Here is a 22,316-nt window from a genome sequence, read left to right as displayed (position 1 = left end):
TGATGTCTGCAACTTCAAGGGCTTTACGGTTTGTAAAGCCCTTGAAGTTGCAGTGTCAATATAGAATATATATGTGGACTGTATACAACATAAGTCAAGATGTAATACTTATGAATAAAAGTAAATAAAATAATAAGATAAAGTACACATTCAATTAATCAAAAGTGATTCTAAAGACATTTATAGTGTTACAAAAGTAAAGACTTAATAAATGCTATTTTTTTCTTTTCTTTGTATTCATCAGAGAACAACATTTCTTGAGTTTCTTGATGTTTCTTGAAATGTTTCTTGAGCAGAAAATCAACATTAGAATGATTTCTGAAGGATCATGTGACACTGAAGACTGGAGTAATGATGCTGAAAATTCAGCTTTGCAATCACAGGAATAAATTATATTTTAAAATAAATTCAAATTCTATTCATCTATAAGTTATTTTAAAATATTTTAAATGTAAAAATAAATGAACCTCATTGGTTAAATATAAAAATAATTTTAAATATATTCAAATAGAAAACAGTTATTTTAAATTGTAATAATAGTTCACAGTATTACTTTTTTACTTAATTTTTTGATTGATATTTTAGATTTTTGGTCAAGAGACTAACATTAATAAAAATATATGTTCCAGATTAGCAAAAGATAAAAATAAATAAAAATCAAGGTAAATCGACCCGCTAGGAGTTCTGGATGAAGAATTTTTTTCTTTTAATTAATATTTAGTCACAGATGTCATCTAAATGGCAACTGTAACTCAAGTTTTATTTTTGGCTCTCTTAATGGATTAATGGATGTGCACCATAATTGAGCAAAAAGTCTTCAACAAGGTTTAATTATTTTTTAATGAATGTCTAAATTTGATTGACACACCTGGTTGGGTTGACATTTTTTATTAGGAGAGATCCTTTTTGGAAACCATACTTTCTCTAAATCTAAAACAAATAAGAGCAGCTAAAACGCATTGGACCCATTAAAGGATTATTTCACTTCACAGGACATTAAAATGTCCTGATAATTTACTCACCCCCATGTCATCCAAGATGTTCATGTCTTTCTTTCTTCAGTCGACAAGAAATTAAGGTTTTTGAGGAAAACATTTCAGGATTTTTCTCCATATAGGCTAGTGGACTTCAATGGGGTACAAGGGTACAACGGTTTGAAGGTCCAATTAAATTGCAGTTATTTAAATACAGCTTCAAAGGGCTCTACACGATCCCAGCCGAGGAAAAATGGTCTTATCTAGCGAAAGGATAGGTCATTTTCCCCCCAAAAAACGAATTTTTTTTATAGGCTTACTTTTTAACAATAAATGCTCGTCTTGCACTAGCACACTGCGATGCGCCACGCATTACGTAATCCTGTTGAAAGGTCACGCGTGACACCGACATGTTTACTAAGCGACCGTGCAAAGAATGTCAAAGTAAAAATTTAATCAAATAAAAGGTAAAACAATATGTCAGACGATTTTGAATTTGGAGGAGAAAATGTAATTAAGTTTTTCGCCCTATACCCTTACCTTTTTTTTTACCGAACCTTGTGGCGCAGTGCTAGTGCAAGATGAGTATTTCTGGTTAAGAAGTATATTTGGAATTGTTTTGTTTTTTCTTGTTTTTTTTTTTGTTTTTAGAAAATTACCGATCGTTTCGCTAGACAAGACCATTATTCCTCGGCTGGGATCGTGTAGAGCCCATTGAACTTGCACTGAAACTGCAATTGGACCTTCAAACCGTTGTACCCTTGTAACGTTACCCCATTTAAGTCCACTATATGGAGATAAATCCTGGAATGTTTTCCTCAACAACCTTAATTTCTTTTTGAATTAAGAAAGAAAGACATGAACATCTTGAATGATGTGGGGGTGAGTCAATTATCAGGAAATTTCATTTCTGAGGTGACCTAATCCTTTAAAGGGATAGTTCACTTTGAAATTAAATTTTGGTATGTTTTAGCTTACCTCAAGGGCATCCAAGATGTAGGTGTCTTTTTTTCCGCAGTAGTTTCAATTTTGATATTTTTAGGTCAAACCGTTCTTGTCTGTCAGTCATATAATGCAGGTCTATGGTCACGGTCTCAAAACACAAGCACAGAGTCCAAATTAAAACAATTCCCCGTCGTCCAAATTAAACAATTCCCCATCGTAAGTACACATTGATGGCCAAAGACACGAAACGAGCGGTTTGTGTGAGAAAACGAACAGTTTTTATATAGTTTTTACCTCTTGAACTCAGCCACGTACAAGTGATCTGAGAGCGCGGGCGGGTATAGATATATACAATAGATGTCGCCTTGGCTACGGTTTCGCATTAGCCAAGGCGACATCTAGTGTGACATCTAATTTGGACTCTGTGCATGCTGTTTGAGACAAGTGACCATCAACCTGCATTATATGACTGACAGACAAGAACGGTTTGACCTAAAAATATCAAAATTGAAACTACTGCGGAAAAAAAGACACCTACATCTTGGATGCCCTTGAGGTAAGCTAAAACATACCAAAATTTAATTTCAAAGTGAACTATCCCTTTAAGGGTTCCTGTGTATTTTAGCTCAAGAACAACTTTTTTCCCTGAGGAGTTACTGAGACATCATAACAGGGGCATTTAGAAATTGTATGTCCAAAGCCAGTCCATAAGGCTCTATATTACTATATATGTACAAAGAATCTGTTGCTGAGCTTAGGTTGTTTCTGGTCTGATCCGTCTTTACTTTCATTACTTTTGATTTGTATTTTTGGCTTTTCTCATTTTCCTGTTCACATCTGTTTTTATTCCCTGTCCACTGACATTAGCATATTCTTTTTGCACTGAACTGCATTGTCTTCTTCTCCAAGAAAGCTTCTTTGCCAACCAAGCAGAATATAAATGTATATTTTTTTTTTTTATCTTCAGATTGAAATTTCTTCAAAGCCGAAGACACAGCAACAATTCCAACCGATTTCTGTCGAGTGAGCTGGAATCACAGGAGTCTGTTGGTGCATCATAGCCAAGAGTTCAAAAGCCTACAAATGTTGTTTGATGAGAACATACAGACAACTGCCTACATATGTGTCAAATCAAGAGACTTCATTGCAGTTAGCTTTTTGATGGGTTTTCGCTTTCCGTGATGTATGACAAATCAAAGATTGTTTATAGGCCTATTTGGCAGAACTTCTACAGTGTGATGATGATGATGTTAGCATGCAGACATTTTATCAGACGAAAGCAAACAGATAATAGGCCCAGGCATTTAAAGTTTGAAACAAAAAGGTAAAGGTAAAGAAAACTGCTCTGTACAGATATTTCATCATCCCCTTGAATATTTTTCAAGCTATATGGGGTTGTCAGCTTACTGCTCATTTATGTAGTTCTCATCTTTCAAATTAGGAGCAATCCCAGACAACAACATAGTGTCTGTCCTCCCAGATACGGCCCACATCTGGTACGCGTGGATTCCATGTGTACCAGATGTGAGCCGGATCTGGGCAGAAAATATGTTGCTGTCTGGGATACTTCTGCTTTGGCTGTAAAGGCTAACAATGACAAATATATACTGCTCAGCAGACCGTTAAAAACGGCCTGTCATTAAGCATGTGGTTATTCTTGTATACAGTGAACCTCAAACACTCATTTTAAAACTAAGGAGTTGATACTCCCTCTTTAATTCATTAAGGTATTTATGTTGTACATGTAGTTGACTTCTGTGAAAAGAAGCAGTGGCTTGTCACTGTGTGACATTCGTACTTTTATTGTATCATTGTGTAATCGAACTGAATTTAATGTACAGTGTATCTGGAAGATGAATCTAAAAACAAAAGTTTCATAAAACTACATAAAATCTGTTCAGCACTTCTCATCCATTACATAAAAGCATCTGTTTGATTGATTTGCCATTGTTCTTTCCATTGTGCTCCAGACGGCTTGATGGAGGGTCCTAGGAGACAGCTAAATGGTGAAGAATATTTTAATTGTGTAATGCTTCATATGGCCTTGAAAGCATTAGCTTGATCAGGCCATTACATTGTTTTGGACAAATGAGCCAATTACATGTCGAGGTATCTAGTGCCACTTAAAAATTCAAACTTGACCATCAAAGAAATAAATTACTATCCATTTGCAAAATGAATGTGAAGATTTCAAATGTGAAGTTAAGGTACACAACAGATGTTTATGCTCTGCCAGTGGCGATCAATCTGATGATATATAATGATGCTAAGATCTCTGAAGCACTGTGTTGACATCCACTCACAATATACATCACCATTGAAAAGTTTGGGGTCAGTAAAATGTTTAGTCTCATGCTCACCAAGGCAGAAATCAGAACAAAAATAATGATTCAATTTTGAATGTATAAAAGAAGCATTTTATTAAAAGTGCTGTATATACACAAGGAAATGACTGACCTTTTATGAGCTAATATATACACAATCCAACTAAATAGGTAAACAATGACAAAGCAATATAAAAATATATATAATTGTGCCTTTTAAAACAAAGTTGTTGGAAAGTCACTGCATTGTTAAAATGTAAATAAGGCAAACACCTGAGAATCATTTTATCCTGTACAGTTTCAAATCCTGACATGATTATATATGACCTAAACCTCATATAAAAATAAATAATAAAAAACAATGCTGACAGTCCATTCAAAGCATGTCTCTAACAGTGGAATTGAGAAAAGCATCACTGTTGGCTTTCTTGGAAAGCTCGCTCTGTAATGGGAAACAAGACAACACGTTTATTAACACATTTTTACGAGCTGAACACAATCATTATTATGTGTGGGTCTTAAAATGTTAATGATCTCTCTCAGGGGAATTAGCGGTCACAAATGAGCATCCTTCCTATCACCGATGCTCCATTTGGAGTTAATATACATCCGGGGAAGTGGTCTAGAACTGAGTGATTGGTCTTACGGTAAAGGCTGAGTAGCTCATTGGAACCAATTTCTTGTCACTGTTGGACTCCTGCAGCGGCACACGTGGGCCAGAGCTGGCCTCTGTTGTCTTGCTCCTCTGTTAGACCAAAGACAAAACCACACAAAAATTAAGAAGCATCATTGATCTTCAGTGTAAAGACGCTACCAACAACATACTAAAGAAAATTAGACTTGACCTACAGTTTTACAGAGTACAAATTTTTGTTGATCCAACAGTGTCATCTAGTGTTAGCTGAGGGAACATCTCTATTCTAACACTGAACTTAAATGGTTAGCTCACCCAAAGATGAAAATTCTGTCATTTACTCATCCTCATGTCGTTCCAAACTCGTTAGACTTTTGTTCATCCTCGGAAAACAAATGAAGATCTTCCTGATGAAATCAGAGCGATTTGTGTCCCTCCATTGACAGCTACACAACTACCACAGTAATGCTTCAAAAAGTTCATAAAGAGATATCAAAACTAATCCATGTGAATTGAGTGGTTTAGTCAAGATTTTCTGAAGAGACACGATCACTTTATATGATGAATGTAGGCTTTTATTCACATATAAACATTCATCACCTCACACATCAGTTGTGGGAAATGGAAGCTCAAGCATGTTTGCTTGACTTGCGAGAACCAATGAGGTTCATTCTCGTGTTACGCAGCACGTTTGAGATTCAGCAAGAACCAATGAGGTTCATTCTCGTGTGTTACGCAGCACGTTTGAGATTCCGCAAGAGGTTTGTTCTCGTGGGTCAAGCAAGTTTGGTTAAGCTTCTGTTTATGTTTGCTGATCAATGTTTGTGTGAATAAAAGCCTAAATTCAATCTGTTCATCATATAAAGCGATCAAGTCTCTTCAGTAAATTTGGATTAAACAGTTCAATTCATATGGATTAGTTTTACGATCTCTTTATGAACTTTTTGAAGCGTCAAAGTGGTAGCTGTATAGCTGTCAATGGAGTAACAGACAGCTCTCAAGATTTCATATCTTATTTTGTGTTCCGAAGATGAGCGAAAGTCTTACGGGTTTGGAACGACAAGAGGGCGAGTACAGAGTACAGAATTTTCATTTTTGGGTGAACTAACCCTATAAGTCTAACCACATTCCTTTTGGACTGATCTCAAGCCAAAAGCTTTGATCACAGAGTTGAGTTTTGATTGCCCCGATCAGGTGTTTTCACCTTGGCAGAGAGTTGAGGCCTTCCTGGCACACACAGAAACGTGGTGGATGAGCAGCTGCTGCTGCCGCTGGCGCTACTGACACTGTTAACGGTGGCAGTGCGAGGTGCCAGCTGATTGGTTGTCTGAATCAATTGAAAGAGGAACATGTGTTTCGATAAAATCCTTGTTATTGCACACAACATTCTCAGTAAGAAAACGAGTACCTTTTTAATTTTGTTAGGGGTGGGGGTGGTATATGTTGCTCCGAGGGCTCTCTTTGTTGGAGTTTTAAACTGAGAGATTTCGGTTTTCTTTGTCATCTGGAAAGCAAGAATCATTCAGGTTAGTGTAATAAAGCAAAAAAAAAAAAATCCTGAACAAAACAGTATGTAAATATATCAGGGTAAGATATTTGTCACAAGTATGTACTACTAAATTGCACGCCATCTGATATTTTAAACACCCATAAAGTGAAACTCACCCGTTCATTCTTCTCCTTATCTTTCAGCAAGCGATGCTCTTCCCACTGGCTGGAGATGAAATCCATGATCCTTTGACCTTGCACAAGGAAGAAAGACCCCTTATTCTTTTCCCATTCTTCCACACGGCCTCTCAACTCTTCTTCCAGCTGTATGTGTAGAAATACACAGGTAAATTGACCATTTTTTTCGTTGTTCACAGCCACAACTTGTTTACAATAGGAATAGGTCACCCCAAAATTAAAATCATTATTGAGGTTGCAAAACAGGACATTTTTTTAAGTACCTTTGGGAGCAGTTTCTGCACTTTGGCCCTGTCCTTACTCTCTTTGAGCAGAGACCCTCCTCTGTTACTGAAGCGATTTGGATCCGCAGCCTTTCTCTGGTAAGTAAAACGTATAGAACAAAATGACACGTGTGAAACCACATACGGTTGAGTTGACTGTAAGCATGGGACTAGAGAGAACCTCAAACTCTTGAAAGAGAGCCCAGTTCCTCTTCCATTTCTCTACGTCCTCCAGTATGGGTTGTGCTGCCTCATAGAAAGCCATCATTCTCAGCAGCTCCGTGTCATGGAGGGCCAGCAGTTCCTCGGTGTAGTGATCTGTTCAACCAGAATGAAGTTAAAGCCCTTTTCCATTAGCAAGGAGTCAATTTTTATTGACGGATATTTTGATTTTAAATACGGTTGGTAATCTTTACAATATTTAAACTATTTCCATAAAATGGTAATGAATTCATTAAAATTAATTTGCTGAGAAAAGCTAGGAATTAAAGCTAAACCAATGTTACTTTTTTGTTCAAAATTAACAATTTAAATATTGAGTCGATAAATCATCAATCCTTCCTCCAAAAAATGTGTCAACCTGATTCACTATGGTTAGCGCTGTGGTCACCTATTATAAGTGTTAATATTTTAGACCAGGTGGGAAATTGCGTACATGTGTCACTCGCCTGTGCGCATCTAATCATATCCGTAAATAGAAAAAAGTTTGCTCCGGTTACTTTGGTGTGTGTTTGATGTGGGAGTGGCATGGGTTAGTTGTCACAGGTTAGTTGTCACAACGAGCGAGAAAGGTTGGCATGGAGCACGCTTAATCTTATCCTCCTCCACGGAATCAACCATAAAAAAAAAATAAAAAAAATAAAAAAATGCAGAACAGAGGAGTCTGCTGGCAAAAAGATAACGAGACAGAGCTCATAATTAAACGAGAATCAACATTGCCTTGGCTTTCCGGAGATGGCAACAACCGAGGGATCTGAAATGTTGTAAAAGCGACATGAAGATGGCATTATTATTATTCACCAGGTGAATAAAGCATTTTATCCAACAGATACTCACTGACAGAGATCATTGTAATTATCTATTGTAAAGGGTCATATTCATTTGAAGTCAAGCAGTCAAAGCACAACCATAACAATGTTCTTCCGCAAAATCTTTCTCCACTGCAGAAAAGGTGCTTCCGGGACAGAGAGATCGGTTTAACTCAGGCCCTAAAAACTTGCTGGTCTTGAACAGAGTCAGAGAGCGGGTGACTGAGAAACGCTGCCGCTGTCTCGTTGAGCAATCTAATAACATCACACTATATTGCTCTTTATATCTAAATATATAAAACTATGCACACTAGAGAGACCCAGTGTGCGAGAGAGAGTGAGTGAATCAACAGTTTCAGTTTATTTCCAAATATGACAGATGAGAGCACCGGTGGATTATGCGAGCTGTCAGTTTTCTAGAATCACTCCCTGCACTGTGGTCAGCAAAACAGAAGTGCAGCACTGCCTGCAGAAACACTGGGACGCGCAATGTTTTTTAAGACTGGTTTTAAAACAACATAGCAGCATTATGTCAGCGTTCATTCCTCAAGTCTGTGGAAACAACAGGCTCTGGCTCCAGAATGCGAGCCATACTGGTGGAAAATGGGTAATAATGTACCTTTAAAGTACCCTGGTAATCCAGAGTTCTCGCGAGAGCACAAGTTGAATTTGCTCAGTGAGTTACTATGGTGTCGAGTAACGATACTCATTAAATATGCCCCTCTATCTGAGCTGCACCAATCATATCGGGTTCATCTTTTAGATTTAGGTCTGGATTTCCAGGCTACCTTTAAAGGGATAGTTCATCCAAAATTGAAAATTCTGTCATTTACTCACCCTCATGTTATTCCAAACTTGTATGAATTTCTTTCCTCTGCTAAACACAAAAGAAGATATTATGAAGAATATGGGCAACCAAACAGACCCAAGGCATAAAAAAATACAATTGTTTGGTAACCGACATTCTTCAAAATATCTTCTTTTGTGTTTAGAAGTAGTAAGAAAGTCATACAGGTTTGGAACAACTTGAGGGTGAGTAAACGATGACAGAATTTTCATTTTTGTGTGAACTATCCCTTTAAATATATTTATATGACTTGACTGCTTTTAAGTTTTGGGTAACTTACTATCACAGAAGTGAACATTGAACAGCTCTCTCTGTTCTGGTCCAAACATGCATTTGTCCCATAGAACCACAAGCTCCTGTCGGATCTTATTAACCACCTCCTCCAGTCGAGCCATTTGAAGTTTCTCCAGATGTTCCACACAGCCCCGCCACTGGAAGAGGAAATGCACCCCATTAGCATTTGTTGGTAAACCGCAAGGAGAGTTAAGATCTACGACAGGGTTCTAGTGCTCTGAAATGACATCCTGTGGTTTAGATGGAAAAGCTCTTACCCGCCTGATATCATCAGAGAGAGTGCTCATCGCAGACTCTCGGAACACCTCGCCTTCCGGCTCAGGACAACTCAGACGATTCCACAGGCTCGTAGCTCGTTCCTTGAGTTTGTCACGAGCTGAAATCAAGGATTCCTTCTTCATTTCAAGCTGTGTGGAATAAATATTAATCAAGCATTAAATGCATTTTTCTGGGGGGGTATTCCAGAAATCAAGGTTAACTTATGATACACACCGTGAACTCTCGGTTGATTAACCCAAACCTTGCTACACAGGTTCCAAAATCAATAGGCCACGCATGCGCTGAATACCTCTGAAGTAAACTAACCGGAGCAGGTTATGTTCAGAGAATAAGTCACTATGGCTACTTACATTGTTACCTCAGGTTTTGGAACTGAAAGTTAAGGTTATCCGCTTACTCAAGAGTAAAACGCACCCATGTAATTCACATAATATGCTTTCTGGAATACCCCCACAGGCACATGATCAGCTATACAACAACAATCATTAGTAAAATTATTATTTAATTTAATTATTATATAAATTATTAAAATTAAATAAGTTCATATATGCAATATACTAGTGCACTGTAAAATAAAAAATAAAAATTTGTATTTCATAATAATAGTTATTGACCAGCTAGCAAATATAACAGTTTTATATGCTCTGCAGTGATTTTTATTTGCATTTGGCATGTTCATTTTGGACCCTGGCTGAAGTTGTTCTGTACATAACCGCTAGATGGCACCACTAGGTATGGTATGGTATTTATATCTTCTAACCACCCAAATCAGAAAAAACAATTACATTTTCAAAACCAAAATAAAATATTTAAAGTGTAGCACCTGGCTGAGCAGCAGTTTCAAGGCTTTGATATTGTCATGTGTGAGCAGAAAAATGTCAGTGTCGGGGCATATAGACTCCCGTTCCAGACTGCTCTCTGGTTCATGTCCCATCTCGTCCATTAAAGTCCTGATGTCCTCCCTGAGCCCAGAGAATACCTTCACCCTGCTCTCCTACAAACACAGAGCTAAAATATCAAAAGCATCCAGGACAGAAACTCATGAGTGTTCAGAACACTTAGGATACATACTTTTTCTTTGCCGAGTTTTTCGACATGCTCCTGGAGTTCCTGCAGCTGGGTTCGAGAGGGCACACTTCCTGAAGGAATGTAGTATGGGGTAGTGCACAGAGTAACGCACAACTCTTCGTCCTGCTTCTTCAAATCGCTCAGCTCACTCAAACGTTCATTCTTCTCCTTTAGAAGAGAATCCACACGGCACCGCAGGTTCTTCTCCAACTGCAGAACTGTAAGATCTTCCTCAAACTATAAATGATTGCAAGATAACCATAAAAGAAAAACAGGAACTTTCCATGAATAGCATACAAAGTTTGAAATTCTCTGGGAAAAAATTACCAAAATTGAGACATGCCTTAATAGATTAAAATACCTGATGTGTGTTGATTTGGTCATTTTAACATAATAAACGGCATTATAAAGTAACTCAATTAAATTTGAACTAAACAAAGGTGGAAAATCATTCATCAAAATGTTTGTAATATTTAGTAGCTTTTTAATTTAAAAACTTTTTCAATAAATGAATGAATAAAGTCTATGGCTGAATCCGTAATCAGCCATCAGAATATTTCACAGCTCTTACTTTGTATGGCTCCACTGTCAGTTCCAAGCACAGGGTATCCAATTGTTTCTGGGAAGAAATTATATCGGTTCTAATGCGGTGTCTTAAGGCCTCTTCCTCCATGATCATGGAATGTAAAAGCCCCTAGAGAACATGTATAATTAAGAGTAAGTATAAAGCCTAAATATGTGAGGGATGTGATGCATGCAAAGGCATAACTTACATCTATATGCTTTTTCACAGTTTGCATTCGCTCCACTCTCTGTTCTTCCATGATGCCGATGCTGTCCCATATGTCTACAAGCCTGGCCATCGCATGATTGATCTCAGTCACAAGAGAGAATGCCAGAGCCTCACTGCTCATGAAAACAAAAGCAAATAAATTAGATTAAATGAATATTGAAGGACTTTGAAATTTAGGACTGACAGCCTCAGTATCAATTCACTTCCATTTTTATCTTTTTGCAAAACAGTGAAAGTGAATGATCTCCTTTTGTGTTCAGAAGAATGTTATACAGTTTTGGAACAACATGAGGGTGAGCAAAATGATGACAGGATGTTTATTACTGCTATTATTATGATCATATTTTTTTGCCTAAACTATCCATTTAACACTGTTATATGAACACCAAAAAAGTTTTTAAAGCTTCAATAAAACTCGCTGGATTACACAAATGCATGTAGTTAGGTATGTAATGTGTTTTATGTTGCCACTGCCAGCCACAGTAAATAACCAGATAATGAGACACGGCCATAATATAATTTAATCTCGCGATGTTTAACAGTCTCCGCGTATACACACTTACCTTCTTCGACAAGACATCGTTGTACCGTATTAACGCACAACTCCGTCGATAAACTAAATATAATATGACGTATAAAAATGAATAACAGTCGTCTCTCCCCGCAGCCAGTGAGCGGTAAAAATTTGAATCGCAACTGACTTCTGTCTTCTTCACTGGATTCAGCGTGAAAAGAAAAGAGAGACTCATATAGAGTCTGTAGTAGTGCGCCACTTTGCGTCCTGGAGCGGAATAGTTTCCTTATCATATTAATCAAACGCATTCCGTAGTGATTTGATAACGAAGGTTTGTTTGGTTTTCGTCACTCACAACCTTTTGAATGTTAGTGTGATCAAATATTGGAATAACCTTCCGATAACATGTGGACCTTTGCTCCAATCTCACTTTATTTTTATTTATTTTTCGTCACAACTTTTATGATGTTAGTGTGATAAAAACTATTGGAATAACCTTCAGATAACCTGTGGACCTTTGCTCCACTAAACATAATAGATAAGAAACTACACTTTTGCTGTTGTAAAAGAACTGAACAAATGATGAACCGTGAAGCCAGGTGGCCTGCAAACCACAAAATCTGCAGTCAGTGGAGAATCTTCAAATCAGGTAACGTTACAGTAAGCTGAAATGACACTTTTGTGTGTGTTTCTTGGCCAAAACATTGGCAATTGGGGTTTTAAACTAGGTCTGCAGGGGGTCCAACTATTATTGTTTTATAATTGTCAAAATAATTGTAGTAAACAATAGTACAAAGTTAAAGGTATAGCGGAGGATCTTTCCAAATTTTAGATAAGACCCGCCCTCTCCACTTTTTGAAAAGTTTGATTGATTCACCAGAATGATTGACAATTAGGAGGACCAATAGTTTAGACTACCCACCAGGAAGTAAAACATCCTCCGCTATACCTTTAACTGAAAACAAGTAGCACAATAACATATATTATAAAGTACTAAAATTAAAACGTTTTTGAATGTGAACACATAGCAAAATATGTAAAAAATAATAATATGTGGTTTTATGCAATATTTATCAGGGGATTCCAGCTTCGTCTCTCCTCTCAAGGCATCATTTGTTTGAAAAAGAAATAGCTAACCCCCCGCTTTACAATATTCATGTGCATATGTAGCTAAATACAAGTACTGTATGAACCTTGAGGTAGCAAGTGTATCCAAATGGTGAAGTCCAAATAATAGTTATTGACACAGGTTTAAAATATAATCACTTCTCCAGGTGAAAATCATCATTCACTTTTATTTCCGAAGAAAACCATAAAAAACATGTTCACATATAAAATACAGTAGTATAGGCTAACTTAAAATCACAACTCTGTATTGCCTTCTCATGGTCCTGTGTTTAAATTTTACACTTATTTATGAGGGATTAGTTTGTCATTAGAAATATATCACAAAAACAGTTAAAAAAGTTAAAATGAGACATAATGCAATTTTGTCTTACAGTGTATAATCATAACCATGAATTTGTACAGTAGCACCATTCAGAATATTCACATTCAAACAGGAGTGGAATTTTTGTGCCATCAATTGATGCTTTCATAAACTTGTTCAACATGAGATCATTTTCCAGGAGTTGAATTTCATGTTTCTTATGCTTTAATCGAAACATTTTCTTTTTCCGACTCTTGAGGCCCATTTGTGGACACATTACACAGACGAGTCATTAACCGGTTGTGTCGTACCAGTAGCAAAACAAACAGCACTCTGGATGGTATGGAATGACAGTCTTTCCATGTCTTTGTCACCAGCCCCAAAGAAAGAGCCTCTCCTTAAAGAATCTATTATGGTTGTGTTGCAGCAAGCTAGAATTACATTGATGCCAACTTCTTTATAGTCTTTTAAAACCGCTTTGAAGGTGCTCACTCCTGTTGTGTCGATTATGGAAATGCAGGAGCAATCCAAGATGATAGTATGAAAATCTAAATCTTTTGAAATCAAGCTTACACTTACATCTCCATTTGTTTGATCTACGCTATCAGTCTTCTTCACAGCTTTTTCTCTAGCTTTTTTCTCCAGTTTTCTCCTGCGGGTTATTTCAAGGAATGGCTCAAGATCAGTTGCTTTATATAAAGTCTTTAAAAAGAAGTCTTTATTGGCGTAGAAAAGAGGCGCCTGAAAACGAAAGATCTTCACTTTTGGAATAGGCGAGAGATTATCATACTCTTCCATGTCCTCAAAGTCATTGGTTTGTTCAATTTGTCCCAGTAACGAAACCTTAGGATTCTGAGTCTGGACCACCACACAGATCATAGAGAAGACCACTCCGATCAGCAATCCAAGCTCCACGCTTATTAGAGCAGTTGAGCTCATGGTCACCAACCAGACAATCGCCTCAATCTTGCTCTCACGCCATTGTTTAGGGACGTCTCGAAATTTGCGCAGGGCGCCCCGCAGACTGACGATGATGATGCAGGCGAGGACACATTTCTGCAGGGCGTAGAAAAATGGTGCAAAGAAGAGGAGGACTAGTAGAACCACTAAGGCACTCACTATGCTGGAGACCTGAGTCTGGCAACCTGTTGAGTCCTTCACCATAGTTTTGGCAAGGGCTGCACTTGTAGTGAAAGAATGGAAAAATGAAGGAATTATATTGCAGAACCCAATTGCTATCATTTCTTGATTGGGCCTAACCGTGTAGCCGTTCTTTTTAGCAAACATCTCGGATAGAGAAACGGTAAATGCGAAACTGATGACAGCTAATGGAATGGCATCAAATGCTACCCGGGGCATCAGTTCAACGCTTGGTACCTTTGGAGGAATGAAACCAGTTGGAATGGCACCTGAGATACTGGAGCTAAACTGCCCATTTAAATCAGCAAAATGGGAAACTATCGTGGCAACTGCCACTACCACCAGTTCTGTGGGCATTGGTATCTTCAACCGGTCTTTGTAGCGATCCTGGATCTCCTTTCCTGCAACCAGCACTATGATGCAAATGGCACTTGTTATTAAGTCACAGAAGTTGGTTTTGTGGATGTTCTTGAAGATGTTGATCCAGGTGACCACCACTGTGCCGTAGCCTTGGTGTCGAGGGATCTTAAGGCCAAGCAGGTACTTTGCCTGAACGGTGAGGATAGTACAAGATGCCCCAGTGGCAAAGCCATCGAGCATAGGAGCAGAGAGATAAACAGAGACGAACCCCAGCCTGAGAACAGCCATCAACACCTGAGGAGAAAATACAATACACCTTCAGGTCAACGACATGACATAGATTTTTTTTTCTAATGTATTCATTTAGAAGTAAATAAAAAAATACAGTTCATATGTACAGTGATATCTATAATGAGCTTTTTAAACTTCTGTATGTGGATATTTTTTGGGGCATAAAGTAAGAATGTAAATATAAATCATATTATTCATTTGGAAGATGTCATTATTAAGATTATTAATATTATATATTTTTAAAGAAATAGCCAACATTTTAACATAATAATTTTCATAAGTCTCTTAAAGTATCTTATGAAAATTATGAAAATGAGATTTGACCTTTTTATGACAGTGCTCCCATTTTTTGACACCTTATTCCTGATTTATTTATTTAAAATAATGATTAAGATATGTCCACTCGCATGTATTTAAATGAAAACATTTTACTACTTTTTGTTTGATTACATTTTTGAAGTCATAAAGTACATTTAGCAAATTTCTTGAATATGTACGTACCTGGTAGACTCCAGCGAGTAAAGTTAAAGCTGTGGCAATGCTAATGGCGTAGCATTCTTTTCCACATTCCATATTCAGAGCCGTGATCTTCAAGTTGACAACAGTGGTGTTGGTTTCCGCAGTGCCATTTAACCCAAATGCGTTTTTTGTACTGTCGTCATTCAAATCAAAGCCTGCGAGGTAAACCTCTCGATCCACAACTTGTCCAACCATCAGACTCATGAGGCTGAAGATGCCCACAGAAACATGTCTTGACGTCCCCATGAAAAAGTATATGATGTTTGCAAAAAACGATGTGTATAAGCCATAGATGGGGTCCAAGCCAGCCAGCAGGCAGTACGCAATGGCTTGAGGGATCAGTATTATGCCAACTATGAGCCCAGACATCAGATCTCCCCATATATATTCCTTTACCTTGTACTTTGGAAGCCATTTAACTACGGGGAAGAAGCCTGTTAGAGTCCTCTTCACTTTAGGTCCCGAGCAGGAGAGGTTTCGCTGCAACTTGGTCTTGATAATCTCATGAATCCTTCTCCTCTGTCGTACTCGGCGCTTTAGTGGGCCCACAGTCACAGAGTTTAGGTCCTCCATGGCTTCCAGTGATGAGGGACCCAAGCACTGATGAGGCTTTTAACACAGCTCCTGAAAAAGGGACAAAGACCTTTGATCAGTAAGTGATCTCCCTTAAAGATCAAACTGGATGTCTGTTAAATAGGGGTAACTGATTAATCGCTGTGCTTAGAACAAGTCTGAATGGAATACAGTTTTCTCCATTTTCTTTTTTTGGCTGGTTCAAGTCAATAATTAGTCACACAAGTTAACACAATTATCAGAGGTTTTACAGACAGCATTCACCAATCATTATAAATGATTATCACGTGCTTCTCTTTTCACAGCCTCTACAGCTGCTTGATCTACAGACTAAAGCGAAACTAAGAAACAAAAGCTTGATCTTATATCTACATCTCAGCCATAATTATTATTAGGATTTTGTATGCACAATGTGTTGTGCTTATACAACTCTTTTATGGTGGCAATGATGATAAAATCCATTGCCTTTAATAATCATTGATAAAAGTGACAACCCCCACTCCACAAATGACAAGGTCAGATGATGTGGGCACATTGATTTAAGCAAAGTGATGGGGCTATTCAAAGCAATTCTTGAGTGAAAACGTCCAATTACTAATTAGTTCAAAGAAAAATCTCACCCAAAATTTCTTTTTGATTCCTTGTCCCATTAAATTCTCTTCATGTCAATGTGGCAGGCATCTAAGTTTGGATGTGCCTGTCCTTCTTTACAATGAAAGACGTCTGGAATCAAAGTGAACTATGCTTGCATGCTATTTATGTAATAATTGCCTTTTTATTGGAGGGTCGTAAAATCACCACTTAGATAAGACCATTTTCCATGATGACGTCTAATAAAGTTTATTATATTTGAACTGGCATTAACAACTATTTAGTTTTCCTCTGCAGTTGTCCTTGATGTGGTCAAGGTGTCTGATTTTAAGAGAGGAATTACAATCTAAGTGAGCAACTATTAAATACAACACTCACCTGAATAAGTGGTCTCTTAAAGAATAGAAATCAAGCTATAAATTGAATGTCAATTTATGCACTAACCTCTTTACCCCACCTCCCACCGGCTAAATGAAAAGCAGTGGTGCAAGTCCATGCTTCAGTTTGCATTTAGGCAGTCCCTCATTCCAACGTCAGTGGTTTTCATAGGCTGTAGGAACAGAAGGCAGAAGTGTTGTGTCACTCCTGGGTTAAACATATGCTAGTTTGTAATGTTATGTATTGATTAATAGCAGAGCATCCTGGCAATAAGACACAAAGTCAATCTTTTACTGATTCTTATCAGACGGAGCAAAACATTTCACACATCAGATTGTTCCATGAAAAATAATGAAATTAATGGAATCAAAGTTTCGTTTGAACTAGTTAAATGATTTATAGATTGGACTGAGTAGTGTAACGCAAGCCACATTTTAGCTCATTTCAGTGTTAATATAATTTAAAATTTGAAAAGAAAATAGCAGAATCAAAGTTTGATCTGAACAAGTTAAATGAGTTTTAAAGAGAACTAGTTTTAGAAGTGGCTCTTTGTTTCAGGCAATGCAGAGATGTGCAATGGCATGTCGTGTCTATAAATGTTACTCTCAGCATGCTGTTGTTCATGCTACTTCCAGGATCCATAGCATTATACTGTGAAAAATCGTGTGAAATATGATTTACACACACATTTCTGCAGGGTGCTTTTTATCTCTGTCTTTTATCATACATTTTCTGCTTTTTAAATATAGGTCCCATGGAACCTCACATAGATCACATGGGATTTTAACGTTGAAACCTGACAATGGTTTAATACAAATGTTTATACGATCGAATATCTACAAATTTCTTTTCATGTTTGTGTGTGTGTGTGTGTGCTTGTCTGTGTGTTTAATTTGCATTATTATTATTGTGGTGTCTAGACCCCTAACAGAGAGAGAGAGAGAGAGAGAGAGAGAGAGAGAGAGAGAGAGAGATAGAGATTGTTTTGTCAATAGGCCTAAATAACAAAGGAACCGTCCAGGAAACCAGTTTATTCTGCAAACTGTAAGTTGTCCACTCTTCTTGATTTTAGTCATACAGTCTTTATCAAGTCTTGCTGGTTGTATAGAGACAGATCTCGGTCCACTTTATATTACATAAGTCAGTTATGAGTCATATACTTTATGATTAAATATGTTATGAGTGAATGACAGAGACAAACATTCAAATATGGTTCTTGGAACAATGAAGTCTAATGTAAGCTGTGTCTTAATAGTAGTTGGGCAGTTTGAGTTTAAGTAATGTGTGGAAACCAGTTTTACCAGTTTAATGTTATATTGTTAAGTGTTTAATTTTTTAAAAAATGTTTCATGGCATGAATTTGCCTAAAGGGATGTTGCTTTATCTACATTTCTTATGAAATATTTTTGTGATATCACACTAATATATAAAGTCTGTGAATAAGAGGAAGCCCACCACCATACAAAGACTGAGGATGAATATTATTTAATGTATATAATACTCACCCTTATTATATGAGCGGATGAGTAGAATGAAGAATACATTTGCCATGCCTTCACTGCTGAATTTCCCGGTGCACAGTAGCTTGACTGAATGGGGCAAAGGATTGTGGGTAAAGATGTCACTTCGCTTGCTTAACCCTCAGCAACCAATCACAGATGGAGAGAGAGGAAGAGAAAGAAGGAGGGGCTGTGGGCTGATCACCATGGAAACAGTGCCACCCACAGTCATTTCTTAGTATTACTGAATGTATACATAGCTGAAAGCATCTGAGTAGTGCACAAGGGCCACATGAGACATGACAGTCATTTTTTCTTTGTTATACAATTGCACTGGAATTTAACTTTGTATTGACACATAGATAACATGATCATTAACCACAGACTTTAGGACTTCAATATATGCATTGAGCATACTTTAAATGTGAAGCGTTATTTTTGTGTTATTTAAAAAAAAAAAAAATTTGTTAATGCTTTCTTTTAATTGTCTTAGGCAATTTTAATATTAATAACCCTTTTGTAGGTTGTTTTCCTGTAAAAGTGTTGCACGGTTTGTGTCTATGGCTATTGTGGTTGAGGAGAGTATAAGTCTGTGGTTGAGGAGAGATCCCCTGATATGATTGTAAAGCGCTTTGGGTGTACAGTAGTCCATATGAAAGCGCTATATAAATGCCTCATTCTATTCTATTCTATTGTGTTGCTGTCAAAACATTTCTCTGTTTGTTCAAGCATCTCGATCTGCCTGCCAACAGCTCAGCCAATGGTGTGGGTTTGGGGCATGGCTATCTCTTTGTCTGACCATGTTTGGGCAGATGGTATGTTTGAGGAAACCTGTTTGAAAAAGGTCATTTTTAGTAGTGTCAATGCAGCAAAATGACACATATGCCTATGATAGGTATCATTACTATTATTATATCTATTAATTCTTGAACGTTATCATTTAAATTATGCAAATGTAGTTCAACATTTGTTGTTCCATCATGGAGTAACCATGATGTGGGGAAAAAATCCTTTACTTATCTTGTAGATCAAAATGTTAAAAGTACCATCAAGTTATGTTTACCATATAGGCTTTGTTTTACTCATACTCAGGGTTTGAAATTAACACCCGCCAACCCGCCAAATGCGGGTAAAAATCAACTTGGGGTAACGCTGTCAAATCACTTGTCAATTTGGCGTGTTACTATGTTTACTCACTTTGTTGAGGAAGTTCATGCAAGCCAAATCTGCGTGAATTTAGCGCAAATACTCAACTCGTGAGTCATCGATGATATATTAAATACATTTGGCTTACTTGAACATGACCGTCACTACGCAACAAATAATGGCGCGCTTGTTCATTTGCATTGAAGTAATAGCAAAGATTAAAAAGCATTTGGTAACAGAATCAGAAAAGACATTGTTATTTTCCAACATTCTACATGTTCTTTGTAGTGTATTGATCTGTCCACCTAAAACACATGTTTGGTGAAAAGGATAAGGATGAAAGAGGATGACAGGATTTAGTTTGAATAAGAAATTAATGTGTATGTGTATATATATATATATATATATAGATACACACATACATACATACATACATATATATATATATATAAGCTGTGACGTAGTAAATCTGGTGGAGCAAGACTCATTATGACCTTTCAAAATATATATTTTGTTTCCCACAGCATTAACAGCATGTACAAAGCATGAGCCCAAGTTAATTATCTTTTAAAAACAGGTCCGTATATGGTCATTTAAATTTGCTGACGTTCTGCCACTTTGTTAATGTTCATGAATGGTGCATGGGACATTAGTATACATGGTTACTCATTGCTTTTATCACAATGTTTTTAAAATGTGTACATGTCTGCACTTCAGTGAACTTTCGTGATCAGTTATGTAGATAGTTTCCAGAGACAGTCTTTAGAAAATGTAAGGGTTTTCTATCAAATTGGTTCTTTTTGGCTGGCATTATCAAAATGTAATTTATTTTATTTTATTTTATTTTATAATGTTTATTTTTTAAACATGTTTCAATGTAGTTGCTGCATAATGATGCATGTTATAACCAAAAGAGAATCAGAATCAGAATCAGAAAGAGCTTTATTGCCAAGTGTGCTTGCACCCACAAGGAATTTTTTTGGGTACTGAAGCTTCCAGTGCACATATACAAATACAAATACAACAAGAAACATAGTAATACAAATTCTAAGAATAAAATATATATATAAAAAAAAAAATAGTATAAAAAGTAAAAAAAGGGGTCACAGTTGGGTTTAGTCTGAATAAACATTTACAGATTATGAACATATTTACAGTATTTTGAGAAGTATGAATAATATAAATATAAATATCACCTGAGTTAGAGAATATTACACTAGACAGTGGGAGTCTAGTGCATGTTACAGATTATGAACATATTTACAGTATTTTGAGTAGTATGAATAATATAAATATAATATAAATATCACCTGAGTTAAGAGAATATTGCACTAGACAGTGGGAGTATTGCACTTGCAGGCATATGCCTTGGGGGGCATGTTAAGTGTTCAGAAGGGAAATGGCCTGTGGAAAGAAACTGTTCCTGTGCCTGGATGTTCTTGTGGCCAGTGATCTGTGTCGCCGTCCTGACGGTAACAGTTCAAACAGGGGGTGTCCAGGGTGAGTGGAGTCTGTGATGATTTTACCTGCTCTCTTCCTCACTCTGGAAGAGTACAGGTCCTGGAGGGTTGGCAAGGGGGCACCAATAATCCTCTCTGCTGTCCGGACTGTCCGTTGTAGTCTCCTGATGTCCGATTTGGTAGCTGAACCAAACCAGACAGTGATGGAAGTGCTTAAAACAGACTCAATGACGGCTGAGTAGAACTGGATCAGCAGCTCCTGTGGCAGATTGAACTACTTCAGCTGGCGAAGGAAGTACAGTCTCTGCTGGGCCTTTTTCACAATGGAGTCAATGTGATTTGCCCACTTCAGGTCCTGAGCTGTGAGGGAGCTGTGTTGAAATGTGTTGAAATGTAAATATTAAGATTTACATTCAGAGAACTGACTCAGACTTCCAGTCTAGAGTCTGGACTTTTCTACATTTACATTTATTCATTTAGCAGACGCTTTTATCCAAAGCAACTAAGAAATGAGAACAATAGAAGCAGCTAAACTAACAGTAGATCAACAATATGCAAGTGTTATGACCCCTCTCAGTTTAATCTAATGCAGTACATGTAAATAAAAAAGAAAAAATTAATAGAATAGAATAGAATAGAATAGAATAGAATAGAATAGAAGAGAAAGTGTTAGTATTACTGGATCAAGTGCTGTCGAAAAAGAAGCGTCTTCAGACGTTTCTTGAAAGTGACTATGGACTCAGCAGCTCTGGTTGAGTTAGGCAGATCATTCCACCAGCAGGGAACAGTCATGGTAAAGGTCCGAGAAAGAGATGTTGTGCCTCTTTGAGATGGCACCACAAGACGTCGCTCGCTTGCAGAGCGCAAGTTTCTGGATGGCACATAAGTCTGAAGTAATGAGTTTAAGTAAAAGGGAGCAGAGTCAGTGGTTGTTCTGTAGGCAAACGTCAGTGACTTGAATTTGATGCGAGCGGCAACTGGCAACCAGTGCAATTTTGTGAGGAGAGGAGTGACGTGTGCTCTCTTCGGCTTGTTAAAGACCACTCTGGCTGCAGGCATTCTGGATCAGTTGCAGAGGTTTGACCGTGCAAGCTGGAAGACCAGCCAGGAGAGCATTACAATAGTCCAGTCTGGATAGAACTAGCGCTTGGACAAGGAGTTGTGTAGCATGCTCTGATAGGAAGGGCCTGATCCTCCTAATGTTGTACAAGGAAAATCTACATGACCGGGCAGTTCTAGCAATGTGGTCTGTGAAGTTCAATTGATCATCAATTACCACTC

At 37.4% G+C, this 22,316-nt stretch overlaps 3 protein-coding genes across 6 annotated transcripts in view; 1 reads left to right on the top strand and 2 right to left on the bottom strand.

Moving 5' to 3' along the window:
• LOC309478342 (5-hydroxytryptamine receptor 4) overlaps positions 1-3,815 on the top strand; it is a 33,645-nt gene extending 29,830 nt beyond the window's left edge. The window contains exon 10 of the mRNA XM_082141967.1: positions 2,887-3,815. Coding sequence (XP_081998093.1) covers positions 2,887-2,980 — 94 coding nt within the window. The 3' untranslated portion in view covers positions 2,981-3,815. The remainder of the gene's footprint in view (positions 1-2,886) is intronic.
• A 498-nt stretch (positions 3,816-4,313) lies between these two features.
• Positions 4,314-11,858, bottom strand: prc2 (protein regulator of cytokinesis 2). 3 transcript variants are annotated; one of them, XM_082141945.1, is made up of 14 exons: positions 11,699-11,858; positions 11,116-11,248; positions 10,914-11,036; positions 10,346-10,579; positions 10,098-10,268; positions 9,253-9,402; positions 8,982-9,132; positions 7,008-7,144; positions 6,827-6,922; positions 6,543-6,689; positions 6,286-6,381; positions 6,082-6,204; positions 4,890-4,988; positions 4,314-4,685 (listed from the first exon to the last, which is right to left on the bottom strand). In XM_082141945.1, exons 1-14 carry the CDS (start codon positions 11,713-11,715, stop codon positions 4,620-4,622), a joined length of 1,743 nt encoding a protein of 580 aa, XP_081998071.1. In that variant the 5' UTR covers positions 11,716-11,858; the 3' UTR covers positions 4,314-4,619. The 3 variants fall into 3 exon arrangements, with proteins under 3 accessions (XP_081998071.1, XP_081998070.1, XP_081998072.1); XM_082141944.1 differs by having other exon boundaries at positions 6,082-6,381; XM_082141946.1 differs by lacking the exon at positions 6,082-6,204.
• Positions 11,859-12,924: 1,066 nt separating this feature from the next.
• On the bottom strand, positions 12,925-18,571 carry slc26a1 (solute carrier family 26 member 1). Of its 2 annotated transcripts, none has more exons than XM_082141941.1 (4): positions 18,436-18,571; positions 16,931-17,102; positions 15,371-16,012; positions 12,925-14,872 (listed from the first exon to the last, which is right to left on the bottom strand). In XM_082141941.1, exons 3-4 carry the CDS (start codon positions 15,959-15,961, stop codon positions 13,355-13,357), a joined length of 2,109 nt encoding a protein of 702 aa, XP_081998067.1. In that variant the 5' UTR covers positions 15,962-16,012; positions 16,931-17,102; positions 18,436-18,571; the 3' UTR covers positions 12,925-13,354. The 2 variants fall into 2 exon arrangements, with proteins under 2 accessions (XP_081998067.1, XP_081998066.1); XM_082141940.1 differs by having other exon boundaries at positions 16,997-17,102; positions 18,436-18,570.
• Between the last annotated feature and the right edge of the window lie 3,745 nt (positions 18,572-22,316).

The sequence above is a fragment of the Leuciscus leuciscus genome (assembly GCF_965113295.1).
Source record: "Leuciscus leuciscus genome assembly, chromosome: 16".
Lineage (NCBI taxonomy): Eukaryota > Metazoa > Chordata > Actinopteri > Cypriniformes > Leuciscidae > Leuciscus > Leuciscus leuciscus.
This window is presented reverse-complemented; position numbering and strand designations above follow the sequence as displayed.

Excerpts from the sequence above, each read along its gene's own strand:
- prc2 (XM_082141944.1), bottom strand. Across the intron at positions 9,403-10,097 it reads TGAAACTGCTGCTCAGCCAG|CTTGAAATGAAGAAGGAATC; the intron begins GTGCTACACTTT and ends TATTCCACACAG. Across the intron at positions 6,382-6,542 it reads ATAAGGAGAAGAATGAACGG|ATGACAAAGAAAACCGAAAT; the intron begins GTGAGTTTCACT and ends CTTGCTTTCCAG.
- slc26a1 (XM_082141941.1), bottom strand. The coding sequence starts at position 15,961 with ATGGAGGACCTAAACTCTGTGACTGTGGGCCCACTAAAGCGCCGAGTA. Across the intron at positions 14,873-15,370 it reads TACTCGCTGGAGTCTACCAG|GTGTTGATGGCTGTTCTCAG; the intron begins GTACGTACATAT and ends TTTTCTCCTCAG.